General features: G+C 37.2%; 1 protein-coding gene across 4 annotated transcripts in view; it reads right to left on the reverse strand.

Annotated features, from left to right (window-relative positions):
* CYLD (CYLD lysine 63 deubiquitinase) overlaps window positions 1-13,603 on the reverse strand; it is a 43,394-nt gene that overhangs the window by 15,832 nt on the left and 13,959 nt on the right. For 3 of the 4 annotated variants that reach the window (XM_042852244.2, XM_005289805.5, XM_005289806.5), the window contains exons 5-11: window positions 10,733-10,825; window positions 9,454-9,570; window positions 6,413-6,792; window positions 3,967-4,132; window positions 2,564-2,705; window positions 1,966-2,088; window positions 281-372 (exon numbers count right to left, since the gene is read on the reverse strand). In XM_042852244.2, coding sequence (XP_042708178.1) covers window positions 281-372; window positions 1,966-2,088; window positions 2,564-2,705; window positions 3,967-4,132; window positions 6,413-6,792; window positions 9,454-9,570; window positions 10,733-10,825 — 1,113 coding nt within the window. The remainder of the gene's footprint in view (window positions 1-280; window positions 373-1,965; window positions 2,089-2,563; window positions 2,706-3,966; window positions 4,133-6,412; window positions 6,793-9,453; window positions 9,571-10,732; window positions 10,826-13,603) is intronic. The other variant, XM_065567071.1, reaches the window with a different exon arrangement.

Consider the following 13,603-nt stretch of genomic DNA (forward strand, 5'->3'; position numbering starts at 1 on the left):
GCTAGTTTCCCAATTAGCATCACAACAGAGGTGAGTCTTCAGGAAAGATCTGAACGCGGAAAGGGGAAGGGCCTTATGGATGAGCTCAAAGTCAATCCATGAGGAAGGTATATTCTTCAATCCCCATCCCTAATCAAAGCTTTGATACTATAGAGATGGGTGCTACAGAAAAATATTTGTATATCTTAACGTATACTATGTAATGAATATATGTTTTTTCAGTCCCTTCTTATAGCATTGACTACATAATCTAGAAGCAAAAAACCTCTACAAATATTACCTTTTTCCTCAGAAGTGAATCCTGATGCAGCTTCAACTTTTTCAAGTATTTTCCTCAATTTCATTATTTTCGTGGCGCACACATATCCGAAACTATATTAAGAAATTGGTTTAATAAACTATTAGCTAAATCTTTTCATCAAATCAGTAGAGGAGAGAGACTTAATAACCAGAGGCTTTATTTCCTTTACTGATTTTTTTATAGTATGTGGCATTCCCCCCCATAAACCTAAATGCCAGACCTCTTGTATTCTGCAGCACAATGGACCAAGTTCTTGGTCATGGTTCAGTTTTCTGTGACAGAGCGCTGCTGAATTCTGAGGTGCATTGACATTTCTGTGATAGCTTCAAGCAATTTCAGAGTTTTATTAAACATGAAACCAATCCTCCTTGTGTTAATTATCTGAATACTAAAGGTTACACAAATTTCAGTTTTGGAATAGTTGTCAATTTAACTTGCACTATCCCACCACATTCAGTTTTCAGTGTGCCACCAAATTTTATAAATGACAGTATGCAAACAGCATTGCAGAAATTGTTCCAATTAAAAGTATTTCACTTTTTCCTGAATGCTAAAAACTGCATTTGACACATGGAGGTGGTTGAAGTTTTGTGAATTAGAAAGAGGAGACCCAAGTCCTCTCTATATTGTGGGAAGGTGTAGCGAAAAGCCTTGAAAGGCTGGGGGTATGGGGAAGACAAAACAAAAACAAAAACAAACAAACAAACAAAAACAAGCTTTTAATTTGCTGTCCCAGCAATCATTTAAGATTTCTTTGGCTGGAGATAGATTCTGCAATCCATTCTGTGGCCATGGAATCATAGAATACACCAGTGGTGTGCATGTCCTCACTTCTAAGAGGTTCAAAATCCAGCATTTTTCTTCAAAGGAAGAAAGCTAAAATCTTTACAAATAAGCTATTAATGGTAAAACCAAAGTATAGCTTTAGAACTATAACCATTACTAATTAATTATGTTTTCATAGAGCCAAGTGGTCTTTTTTTGAACTAAAGAGGAATAATTTATGTTCCCCACTGCATATTGCTACGTATGTCATACTGTAACATTTCCTTTGTTCTATGAGCCTCAAACTTCTCATCTCTACTCATCATTACCTTTGAATTTCTCTTAATATAATTTGCTAAGTGATTTCAGTGTATGATATGCCCACAAAGCAGAATTTTCTGAAATTTTTTAAAAGCAGTTGTGATTGTTACTAATGACTAATAAGGAAGAGAAGAGTCAGTCTGAATCACACAATCCTAAAGAGAAAAGAAACTGAGGCACAACAACTGTTTTTCATGCCATAAGTATCCAGATGTTAGGTTGTTCTAACTACCCATGTCTGTCCAAGTCACCACTGGTGCTTACTACTACTTATGTTTGTGCCAACACACATGGTTTATCTAAAGCTAGAGACATATTTGTTTCCAGTTCTAGGAAATGGAAATGCCGATATGACTATGACTTCTTACATTTTTTGTAACATCATCTGCAGTTACACCAATAGATTAAAAATCACCAGAGCTGTTTGTCCTCATGGCCTTACAATAGCAGTCCTCAGGAAGGAACTTTTCATTCCCATGACATAGTATTGCACAGGTGGCTAGGTATTGATAAAATTTATACTAGACTGGAGACTCATTGGCTAGTTCTAGTCCAATGTTTTCTACGCATCTACTTACATCCGCAGAGGGTTTACAATCTCTGTCCTTAGCAGCTCTTGAGTTTCACTATAATATTCTACATCATTCTTTTCTTTAGGTCTAAGTAAAACAGTGTCCAAAACAGAGCTAAAAGAAAACAGGCTGAAAGAGAAAAAAAAATTATTTTCATTCTGTAAAATGCTGAGGAACATATCTAAGTCTCAAGACAAACCAATGAAGGCCAGAGGAGGAAGTAAAGAACAAATCAAGCAAAAATAAATTACTGCACACCAAAGAAAATAAAGGTAGAAGACCAGAGTAATGACTGGATACCAGTCAACAGTTCAAATTAAACATTCCATGTTAGGAAGTTATTTAACCCGCTCAGTGAATATCAGAATGCACACTCAGGAGCCAATCCAGTCCTGGTGGACCAATTCAATTGAAAATAATGTTATGCCACAGTAGGCATTAAATGCACAATATGTCACTGTTAGTTGCACAGCAATAATGCAAAACCTTCAATACAGATTAGTACTCAGCTACTCTCTTACATTTGTAACATTTCTCCCTCTCACCCACATCTCTGGATTCAGTTGCACAAATTAAAACAAAACAAACACACACACACACTTACCAGAATAAGGTGGAGTCTAAGTAACAGGAATTGTAGTGACCCTGGATACCTTTCTTCTTTCCAATCATGGTTTCTAAACCTTCTTTTTCTGTTTTTGGAGGAGTGTTTTCTTCTACCACTTCACTTAAGTATCCTCCAAAGGCTGAAAATATTTTTTTTAAAAGTCACTTAAAAGCTTCAAAATTTCACCTCCATCAAGATCTTCCTATAAGTGTTTTGTAAACACGTTGCTTACTTTGAAACCATTCTTTCCCTATACTAGAAAGGGAGACAAGGTTGGAGATGTAACATTCTATTGGACCAATTTGTGTTGGTGAAAGGTAAAAGCTTTTGAGCAACATAGAGCTGCTCTTCAGGTCTGGGAGGAAGCAGCGTGGCATTTATTGTACTATTTACTCTCAGTGAGTGAAACACATTCTGCAGCGATGGTGTTCAAGTCCTTAAAGCCCCACTGATGTCCCATTACCACACTTGGGTTGGGCCCACTACACCGGAATAGTGTTTCACCTAGTGAGCATAAATGAATTTCTCCTTAATTTTTACATGTTTTATTTAAACCATCTTAAAGGTATGAATGTTTAGAAACTCTATTTCTCTTTGCCAAAACACATCTAGCACAAGATCAAGACAGTCTGAATATTTTGCATCCAGAAAATATGCCTCCACCATGTAAACAGGCACTCTTTTCCATTTTAATAAACTGTTAGTATTTCCATGCTGATTTTTTTCCCCTCTCAAAATGATCCATATCGAAGGAGAATGGAAGTGGGCTTGCAGTATCTGAAACTGAGATCATATATTGCTGGAGTTGCAAATGTAATTGGCTTAACCTGCACCAAGGAAGATTTAGGAAAAACATTCTAGCTATAGAGATAGTTAAGCACCGAAACAGGCTTCCAACGGAGGTTATGGAATCCCCATAATTGAAGGTTTTTAAGAACAGATTAGACAAACACTTGTCAGGGTGTCCTGCCTCAGCACAGGGGACTGGACTAAACCTCTTGACGTCCCTTCCAACTCTACATTTCTATAAAACTCTTAGCAAGATTGCTGCTGCCATCAGTAAAGTGAGAAATGCCAAGTGTAATTAAAACCTTCAATTTCCAATACATTTCACATTTACACACTGATCTTTGTCACGATATACAAGAAAAAACTTCAACTTTCTTAAAAGTAGTGGTAGAACATTTTCTTGCTTTAAAGTCATTGATAGAATAATTCACAGAAAAATGTTAAATTGTGTTCTGTGCACAGTTCTCTCACCATTGACTAATCAGATTAAGTAATGCTTGTACAGCCTTTTAAATGCTACGTATTTCTAGCTGACTACTCCATGAAGAACCAAAATCAGAAACAATGTTACTTCCACATTAGTAAATAATTGAGAAGGACACGTTCAATACCTAGAGAATTGCAGCGTTCAATCTGGTTGGGAACAGGCTGCAGTGATGCAAACCTAGAATCTGGCCTGCAGCTCTTGAGTTTAACAAAGAGAGCCTTTTTTGGGGCACAGGTGAAGTATCTAGTTCCTTTAAATGTTCCATCTGTACAGCTTGCGCATTCATCTTCCTGAAAATGAAACAGAGGGGATTTACTACTTTTTTTAAATATTGAAAAAAGTGCATGCAGAACTACTGTCCTACAACTCCAATTCCTAGGATTCTGGTGATTTAGGTGTTTGACAAGATATTTATGATAAAGACACCTCAATTCAAGTTTTGCACTCTGCGATGCAAGATTGATTTAGGGCTACAAGGTGGTATATATGGCTTCAGTTCATGAGTGATTTATTTTTAGTTTAGTGATAAGAGCAGCAAAGCCACACTTCTCTGACCTTTAACCTCTCTGCAATCAGATAAGTTTATGGTATTCTCTAGGCGGTATTTTTCTCCACCATAAATAATTATCATTTGAATTTTTTCATTGTAGGCTGGGAGGAAATATACCAGTGCAGCCTCTGTAACAGTGTGAGCATGAAGGAAGTCTGAATGTTTGCAGTATAATTGTAACAGGGAACAAAATGATTAAGACTGGAAGATAGCTATTTCAAGGATGCTGTCAAATATCCAAATATTAATGGATATTAAACAGATGTTAGACCTATTGCAGAAGTGTACTATGTGCAAGTCCAAGGGCCAAGTTTAGCCCATGGAGTCATAAAACACAGCCTGCAGATCATCTGTGACTGGAAAATATAGGATAAAGGACAAAGCTAATCAGCTGCAGTGGTTTTTTTGGTGACAACTCAAAATGCACCCATGTACTCATCTGCCTCTTCTTTAAGAGAGAAAAGATGTTTACCATATGTATACTGCTATGACTTTGATGGATACTTGTGTAAAATTCAATAGAAAATTATTCTTAAGAGGCATCATATTACATGCACAGAAAATAATTTAGTTGCTGCACAGTCACAACCAGGTCTATGACTACCATAAAAATATCAAAAAACAACACAAATCTGCATAATTTTGCTGCAACTGTGGCTTTATTTGAAATTTGTGTAATTGACCTTTTAAGTAGAACCGGTTGGGAATTTTCTGGCAAAATAGTTTGTCAATGACAATGCTGATTCAGCAAAACTGAAACGAGGCGGGGGGGGGGGGGGAGAGAAAACAAAAACAAAAAACACTTTTCTCAGGAACTTTTGTCAGGAAAGATTTCTTGGGACACTCAAATGGGACATGAAATTCTCATGGACTGGAACCTGGGCTCCCACATTCCAACAAATGCTCTAATCACTTAGCTATAGTGTCTCTCTCTCTCTCTAGCCCAATAAATATTATTCAAGTGAAGCCCCTCCAACAGAGCGGGGAGAGAGAAAAACCCACCCCAAAATAGCTAGTTGCCTTGTGGTTAGCGCACTCATCTGGCAGAGCAAGGATTTGATCCTGGGTGGGAGGGATAGCTCAGTGGTTTGAGCATTGGCCTGCTAAACCCAGGGTTATGAGTTCAATCCTTGAGGGGGCCACTTGGGAATCTGGGGCAAAATCAGTACTTGGTCCTGCTAGTGAAGGCAGGGGGCTGGACTCGATGACCTTTCAAGGTCCCTTCCAGTTCTAGGAGATGGGATATCTCCATATACCAGGTGAATGCCAGTACCTAGTGGTTAGGACTATTCTTGGGTGGGTGTCTCTCTCTTTTTTCTCCCTTCCTCCCCACTCCCTCCCCCCAAGAAAAATATTTGAAAAGTCTCGGTTTTGTTCCAGTGCAGAACAGGACTTGGAAAGCCATTTCCTGCTCTGCTCTACCTGCACGTATGACTTAAATTCACTGCTAAATTCAAGTATCTGAATAGAACTATTAGTTACCGTGGAACTATGGTGGCAATCATTCTGCTAATATTCTACCATCTGACAACAGCCTTCACATTCTGAAGACTATTACAGACAATATTTAATGTAGGTTGTATTCCCTGTCTTTTTAAACAGAAAATGATGGATACCCAGTAATTCACAAGTTCTGATGGAGCAGCTTATATAAACTAAGAAACAAATAAAAGGAATTCAAGGCTCTTCTACACTACAAAAATGTCTAACTAAAAGAACACAGTGGTTGCTCACTGGGCAGGCTACAACAGTTTTATCTGTAGTAGAGAACAGGCCCCAACCATCTCATAACTTAGTGATGAAACAAGGCTTTAATGAAGTTATAAAATGATTAAGTCCTATTCACAATTTTAAACTATACTGTATTAAAATCATGTGACAACTATATTTCAGCCAAGCCAAAATTACTTTTGTAGAGTACATGAATTCTGGTGCTCAGCTACAAAACTATTATTTAAATGGCAAGATAGACAGAAAATAAAACTGTAAACAATAAGATCATGCAGTTTGTATTATTTACCAGTTCCAATCCAGCCAATACTTCATTTACGCCTGGTGGCTGACCAATCCAGCGGATTACTCCATAGAAAGGAGGATTCTCTTTAACTTCAGCCAGTGAACCTGCTTCAAGACCATGCCAGTTATTGACAGGCATTACTATTGATGGACATTCCTGAGTGGCAGCAGTGTTCAAATCCCCAATAACTGATTGAACAGACAAAGAGAGGGGACTATGTCCAATAGTACCATTAGTATTAGACGTTTTTGTCAGGCTAAAAGGTAGAGAGTGAAATCTATTTTCGTTAGATAAACAGTTTGTTGGAGGCGGCTGTAGTGGTGGTGAAGAATGACCGAATCCAGAAGATGAGTCGGCAAGTGATTTTGCAGAGTCTTCAGCAACTGTTAAGAAAAAAACAAGGAGCAAATTAAGTAGCTCACTCTTGCTTCCCAAAGAAAGCCTCTGTAGGTCAAAAACAATGTCTTAATGTAGCTGTGAATGGGAAATGTTGAGCCCAGTTATGACTGGTCCCTGTGCAGGTGCACCAGAAGGTCTTCCCTATCACTGCAAGCAGAAACTAGTCACAAATTGTAGATATACCAGGAATCGCTGCCTTCAAACACTACTGGAAGTATGAGACATCCAGGTGAGTAGGTAGGGCTAGACCTGTGCCCACTTCCACAGCAGCCAACACAACTGGCTGGGTATAGAGAAGGGAACATGCCATGTTGTACTACTGTATATGTTGCTTTAAGCACATTTCCCCAGTATGCCAAAAAGCTCCAAGAATTGTGTCCCCCAGATGCATGTCTTCTGCTGGGGAAGAGTGTCTATCCTCCTTCCTCCTGTATAAGCTAGTATTCAAAATTACATAATTTGCTGAAGGCCTAAAGTATTTCATTTAAAATGAAAAGGGCAGCTAATATGCTATTATGCCTGTGGCGCAACATTTTCTGATATCACAAAACATTGTTCCTTTTGCCCCTAGATTTTTCCTGTATTTATAGTCAAATTTGCCGAACTAAGTAAATAGTTTATAACCTCACATCTCTCCCTAATGGACAATAATCCATTTCACAAAGTTATCACCCTAAATTAGGCATATTTGCAGTATTTGCTGAGGAGATTCCACAGCATGGTGCAGCAAAGAACACAGATTTTCTAGGACAGGGTAGGGAACGTTAGCAGGCAACTATAGGAAGGCTTAGCCTGAAGATAAATATAGAATATAATTTTCTTACACTGCCAATCTTTATAGTGGTGTCCAGGCGTCACAAATTTAAAGAAATATGCTATGGGGAAATGTCCAAAGCCAAAAAAACAGTTGTCTTAATATACATGTCAACAGGAATCATGGAATGACTTGATAGCTGGCAGTTAGTAACTAGTGTAGTATGTTTCCCATTTGCTTGTGATTAACTATAGGTTATAAATATCTGCTTTAGGTCATCATTTATCCTCTGGGCATATCATAAGAATACATTTTGGTTTATGCAGAAACAGGATCCGTCATCTAGTGCTCATACAGGATAAAGTAACTGACTTGCTACCTGAAGAAACGTAAATAAATCATGAGCAATTCAGTGCTAGATAAATGAGGTCACAAGCAGATGTACTAGTACGATACTATTTATAAGCATCTTACATCTTGCCTCAACTTCCTAGCTGGTCTAGAATGCACAGCTGGCATTTATAGAGCACGTAGCAACTTATCCTTTTCTTGTCAGCCTAATTGTTATGTGACAATATTTAAAAAGTCCAAAAAACAAAACTAACTCCTTCATGCTTATCATTTCCTGGAAAGTAAGTTCTCATTCACTTTAAATCAGAGGAATCATCTCTCAAATAAACCAGTTTTACAATGAAGTAATGCATTTATTATTTGCTAGGCAGCCAGGAATGATCTTAACTCAGTTTCATTTTTAACAGTTTATTGACTTCAGTGCCTGTTGCTGCTATATGTGCTTTCGTTGTAAACCCATGTTTTTAGCAGTCTGCCTCCCCAGTTTCAGCCAGATGAACTGCCTTGCCAGATGAAACACACCTGTTATGACCCTAGAAGCAATTTCTGGGGATAGTATAAACCTCTCTGTCTTCTGTTAGCTAAGAACAAAAACAATCAAGATTTACTGATTCTACATGCTTCAGGTATTTCCTTAAAATCAAGTGTGCAGTTTCAGGAATAAACTTTAAAGATACACAAATGCAAGTATCATTTATTGTTTTATCAAACATAACTAGCTGATTTTGTTGTAACTCTGAATAACTGGTGTTCTGAATATGACAAAATATTATGATCCACTTAAAACTGGAGAGTTAAATTAACTTCAGAAGGAGAAGTCAGATAAAACTCCTTTATGTACCAGGAGGAGGTTTGAAGGTATCATCCACAGTCAGTGAAGTGCCTCAACAATATTACATGTAAAATCCGTTCCCACTTACATACAATGAGTTTGTTACAGACCTACCTACAAAGAGAGCTGAAAAGCTACAATCTTAAGGTTAAGATTAAGTGTATATAATACCTCTAAGGCAGTAGTGGGCAACCTGTGGCTTGTCAGGGTAATCTGCTGGTGGGCCACCAGACAGTTTGTTTACATTTGCAAGGCTGCCCACAGCTCCCAGTGGCCGCGGTTTGCTGTTCCCGGCCAATAGGAGCTGCAGGAAGCACCGTGGGCCGCAGGGATATGCTGGCTGCCGCTTCCCGCAGCTCCCATTGGCTGGGAATGGGAAACTGCTGCCACTGGGAGCTATGGGCGGCTGTGCCTGTGGATGGTCAACGTTAAACTGTTTTGCAGACTACCAGCGGATTACCCTGACGGGGCCGCGTGCAGCCCGGGGGCCACAGGTTTTCCACCACTGTTTAAAAGGGGCACTCACCAATGTTTGGCATGATCAACACACTCATTAAACACAGAACATCTATTTCAAACATTTTGACTCCCCCTCCCCCCCCCCCCCCAAGTAACGCTCACTTTCCACTGTGCTAATGATCATATTTAAGTATAGACTTATATGAAACAGCATGCATTTGTATAAAAGGGTAACTTATCCCTCATTACCTTCATCAATATACCATGTGTTTTTTGATTTAGTTTGTGGTTGAGAATCAATTGAAGAGCCATTTAATGTATAAAAAAATTCAGATCTGTTTCTATTTCCAGGCTCGGAGGTAGATCCTAGAAGAAACAGCATGTTTTATTAAAAATACAGAATTTTATTAATAAAAATCCTGCTTTGTGCTCATTTCATTACACATCTTGTACAAGGGCAATCCTGCCTCCCACTTTCCAGGGGCAGCGAGTACTCCTGCAGCAAAGACAACATAGTTCAAAGCCTGCACTGAGGTAACATCGCTCCTAAAACTATTTTAAATTGTCCAAGCTGAAGTTTTATATATATATATTTAACTGGTTACCCTTTAAATAAAAGCTATTCAATTAACTAGTTCAGAGCAGAAGAGCAAACAAAGGTCCAATTCCACACTGAACTCCATGCAGGTAGATCCCTGTGCCCACACAGAGTTACACTGACCTCAATGGACATCCACTTCATGTAGGACTGGAGCCAGAGAGTGGGGGTGGGGATATTTTTTGCAAAATATTCACTTTGCAGATGGTAATTTACAACTAGGCTTGGCAAAAAAACTGATTCTATTAAAAAAATTACTATAATTTTGACAGCTACTATAAAAGTTTATTTTTAAGCATTTTAATTTAAATTTTTACAGTTGTGCAAAATTATGGAGGTGGTTCAGAATTATTTAATGAAGGCAGGCATGTTTTAACAATGTTAAAGCTTTAACATTGTTAAAACACAAATTATAATATAATTTGTCAAAATATACATAGTAAATATTCTTAACCAAATTAATAAGTTCTCAAGTAGCATTTTTCTTACTTTGCCTATCTGCAATCTCTAATCATCAATAGAAGGTCTGTTTTTTGTTGGGGGGTGGGGGGGGAAGAAGATGAGAAATTGTCATTTACCAACATTTATCAAAAAGTCTAAACTTTCCAAACTTATTTACAACCAACCAATTGAACCTCAAGGAAAACTGAAAAAACACATTCAGCTTTGTATTCTGCTTCCATGCAATATATTTTTTGCATTTCCCTGCAAGTGTTTTTTCCTATGGACATTTTCATGGAAACAGATTTGCTGCTATTCCTCACCTGAAGTCTTTATTATGATTTCAGAAAAGATTGACTTCAAGTGTCAAGGAAGAGCAGATGAACAATAAATAAATAAATAAAAAGCTAGCTCCCTTTTCATACAAGCATGCCTAAAAATAAAGTAAGATGGACTATGTTTTTAAGAAGTAAAATTACTCTCAAGTACCTGTGATCTTTTGCTTACTATGATTGAATAAGCTTTTGTCACCACCACCTCTTGAGGCAAAGGTAAGTTTGGGAATTCTCCTGTCCTGTGTCTCTAGAATAGGCATAGAAGTAGAATTTTAGTTTTTTCACATAGGTGCAAGCATAATAGAGGTTATAAAACTATGCTTCTAAGGCAAAAAATAAGATAAAAATGTTAAAATCGTCGTACAATAAAGCACAATAATGTTCTTCTACTACCACTACAAAGAATCAGTAAAATAAAATGTTACATCAACATTTCTCTTATTAAAAAACTAAGGCCAAAGATTTCAAGCCTGAGTATACAAGGTCAGAGTCTTAACAGTGGCCCGATTTTTGAGAATACTGAGTACATGTAGCTCCCACTGATTTAAATGGTATCTATGGGTGACCATCGCCTTATAGAAGGGGGGGGGGGGTTGGGTGAGAGGAAATCAGACTGTTCTCATGATGAGTTACTTAAGTATGGCTTTTGTAGCCTAAGCTTGGGCACCCAGATTTGAAAGTTTTGGCCTACCAGTTCTCAGAAAAATTGGAAGGGATTTTGAGGTGGGTACCTGCAAATATTCCCCACTTAGTTTTTGAAGTGGACCAGATTTCACGTCAATGGTACCTTTTCAAAAAGGGCATTTACAAATGTTCCACATAAATAGATTCTTGAGGAAGCAGACCTACAATATTTGTTTTAATATCAGGCCTTTCATAATGACATCTTGGAATAAGTCTGATGTTATGATGAAGGTGTAAGAAACACTAATTTCATTGCAAGTTTTTTTCTTAATTTCATTAGCTATATTTTATGCACTGTTCCATGAGACATCAACATTTCAGTCAAGCAACAAGATAAAAAAAAAAACTTGCATTTTGTGACATGCCAATTTTATTTTTACTGCAAGAAGTTGAAGCATGAAGAACCAAAATGTATTTCAGAACTATCCATGAGATTTTAAGAAATAGTTCACTGCTACTGTAAAATCTACGATTTACACTGCAAAATGAAACTGAATATAGAAGACACAAGACCGCAAAACAGGCATAACTTTAAATGAACTTATGCCACAATCTAGCTGCCCCAATTTTTTCCCGAAGTTATATCAATTATACATTTGTTAGGCTGTGCTTTGTATTAATTTGTCTCATATTCTGCATGAGGTCAAAAGAACAATTATTAATTTTAAGCCAATGAAGAACTCTTCCTTCCCTCACCCCCACGTATAAGATGATCTTTTTCCCGCACTTTACAGAAAGAATTGACAAAAATGAAGAGAATTTAAAAACAGGTCATGCAACAATTTAAATATAATGTTGGTTGCATTTCCTCCTATTTTATGCATAATAAGCTAAACGTACTTCTTTGAAAACAGCAAGTTATCATGCAAGCAGAAAATCATCATTTCTTCTGCATAACATCAGAAGATTTGGAACATGCAACATATCTTTTAAAGAGTTTAAATGAAAAAATCCTCATGTTTCTGAATGAGTATAGTGGTTCATTTACATTTGAGCACCATAACCCCTTAGGAGTAGTACATTTAACACACTTCAGTGATTTCTGCTGGAGTACATTAGCTTATCTCTGCCCAGCCATCCAAAACAACATCCCCTGAAGATACTTGGGATTTTTTGGGGAAAGTTTACCATTTTAACATGATAAAGTGCATAGTGCCTCTTAAGTTCCATCAGCTTACCATGACACAGGTTGACAACAAAACTGTATTTAAAATATAAAAAGCCTATAGTCATTCCTTTTGAACTGTTAGGCCCCCAACTCAGCAAGGCATTTAAACATATGCTTAAACTTTAAGCAAGCAAGCAACTCCATTAAAATAAACTAGACTATACACCTGCTTAAAGATAGGCAGTCATATGCTTAAATACATTGCTGTATTTGGGCATTACATGGCAACTTAGCAAAACTGAGCAGCACAAAACCTAATTTTAGGATGACTAAAAGGTATACTCAGTTGTATTTATTAAGTAAAAAAACACAAATTATTGCTGTACTTTGAAGTCTACATTTTAAAAGCAGAAAAACTAGATTCACTGAGTTCAGATTTTGCTATATTAAAATTCCTATTCAAAAGAATAAATATGTATGTCACTAGTGGAAACAACTAAGTAAGACCTGCAACTTTGAATACTTGTGATTTTTATCAAAATTGCTGCAATAAACATTCTTTACCAATAATATGGGAGTCATTAAGAAACCTATTTTCTGGAGGAAAAACAAAACAGAATCTAGTGCACCCCATGTACTGCAAACTAAACAAATGAGTAGGAGATGCACATAATGCCACTCATGGAAGCATTTATGTACATGTGCCATTTCACACTACTTCTCAGCATGAATGTACTCTTGAAGAAAGGTTAATAGTTAGTGTGTGGAGAAGGTTGTAGTTACAGACCACAGCTATGTAGAACTGCAACTATGCTAGGCCCCACCTCCCCAAAAACATTTTTTTTTATAAATATATATAAATATTACTAAAGGTAACAAATTTTAGTTAGGTGGTTACATATTCTAGCTCAGGATTTTGATTACCACATAGAGCATAGTATTTTGACCAGAGCTAGAAAAACCACAATTTGAAAACTGAGGTTCAGTACACCATTTGTGAAGCATCCATACAAAAAGGTTGCCGTTATTATAGGTCAGTTCGTTGAACCGATGTGAATAACCAACTGCATGCATTCCACAGTTTTAACTTGGATTTTTTCAGAAATGATTGCTATGGGTATTTGCTATTTGCCTTGCGTGATACTGGTAAAAAAAAAAATCACACAGTATTTGCATTCTACTGGATGACCTAAGCTTCATTTACACAAGAAATTACTTTCTTGTTCCAGATAT

This window comes from Chrysemys picta, chromosome 14 (assembly GCF_011386835.1).
Source record: "Chrysemys picta bellii isolate R12L10 chromosome 14, ASM1138683v2, whole genome shotgun sequence".
Classification (NCBI taxonomy): Eukaryota; Metazoa; Chordata; order Testudines; family Emydidae; genus Chrysemys; species Chrysemys picta.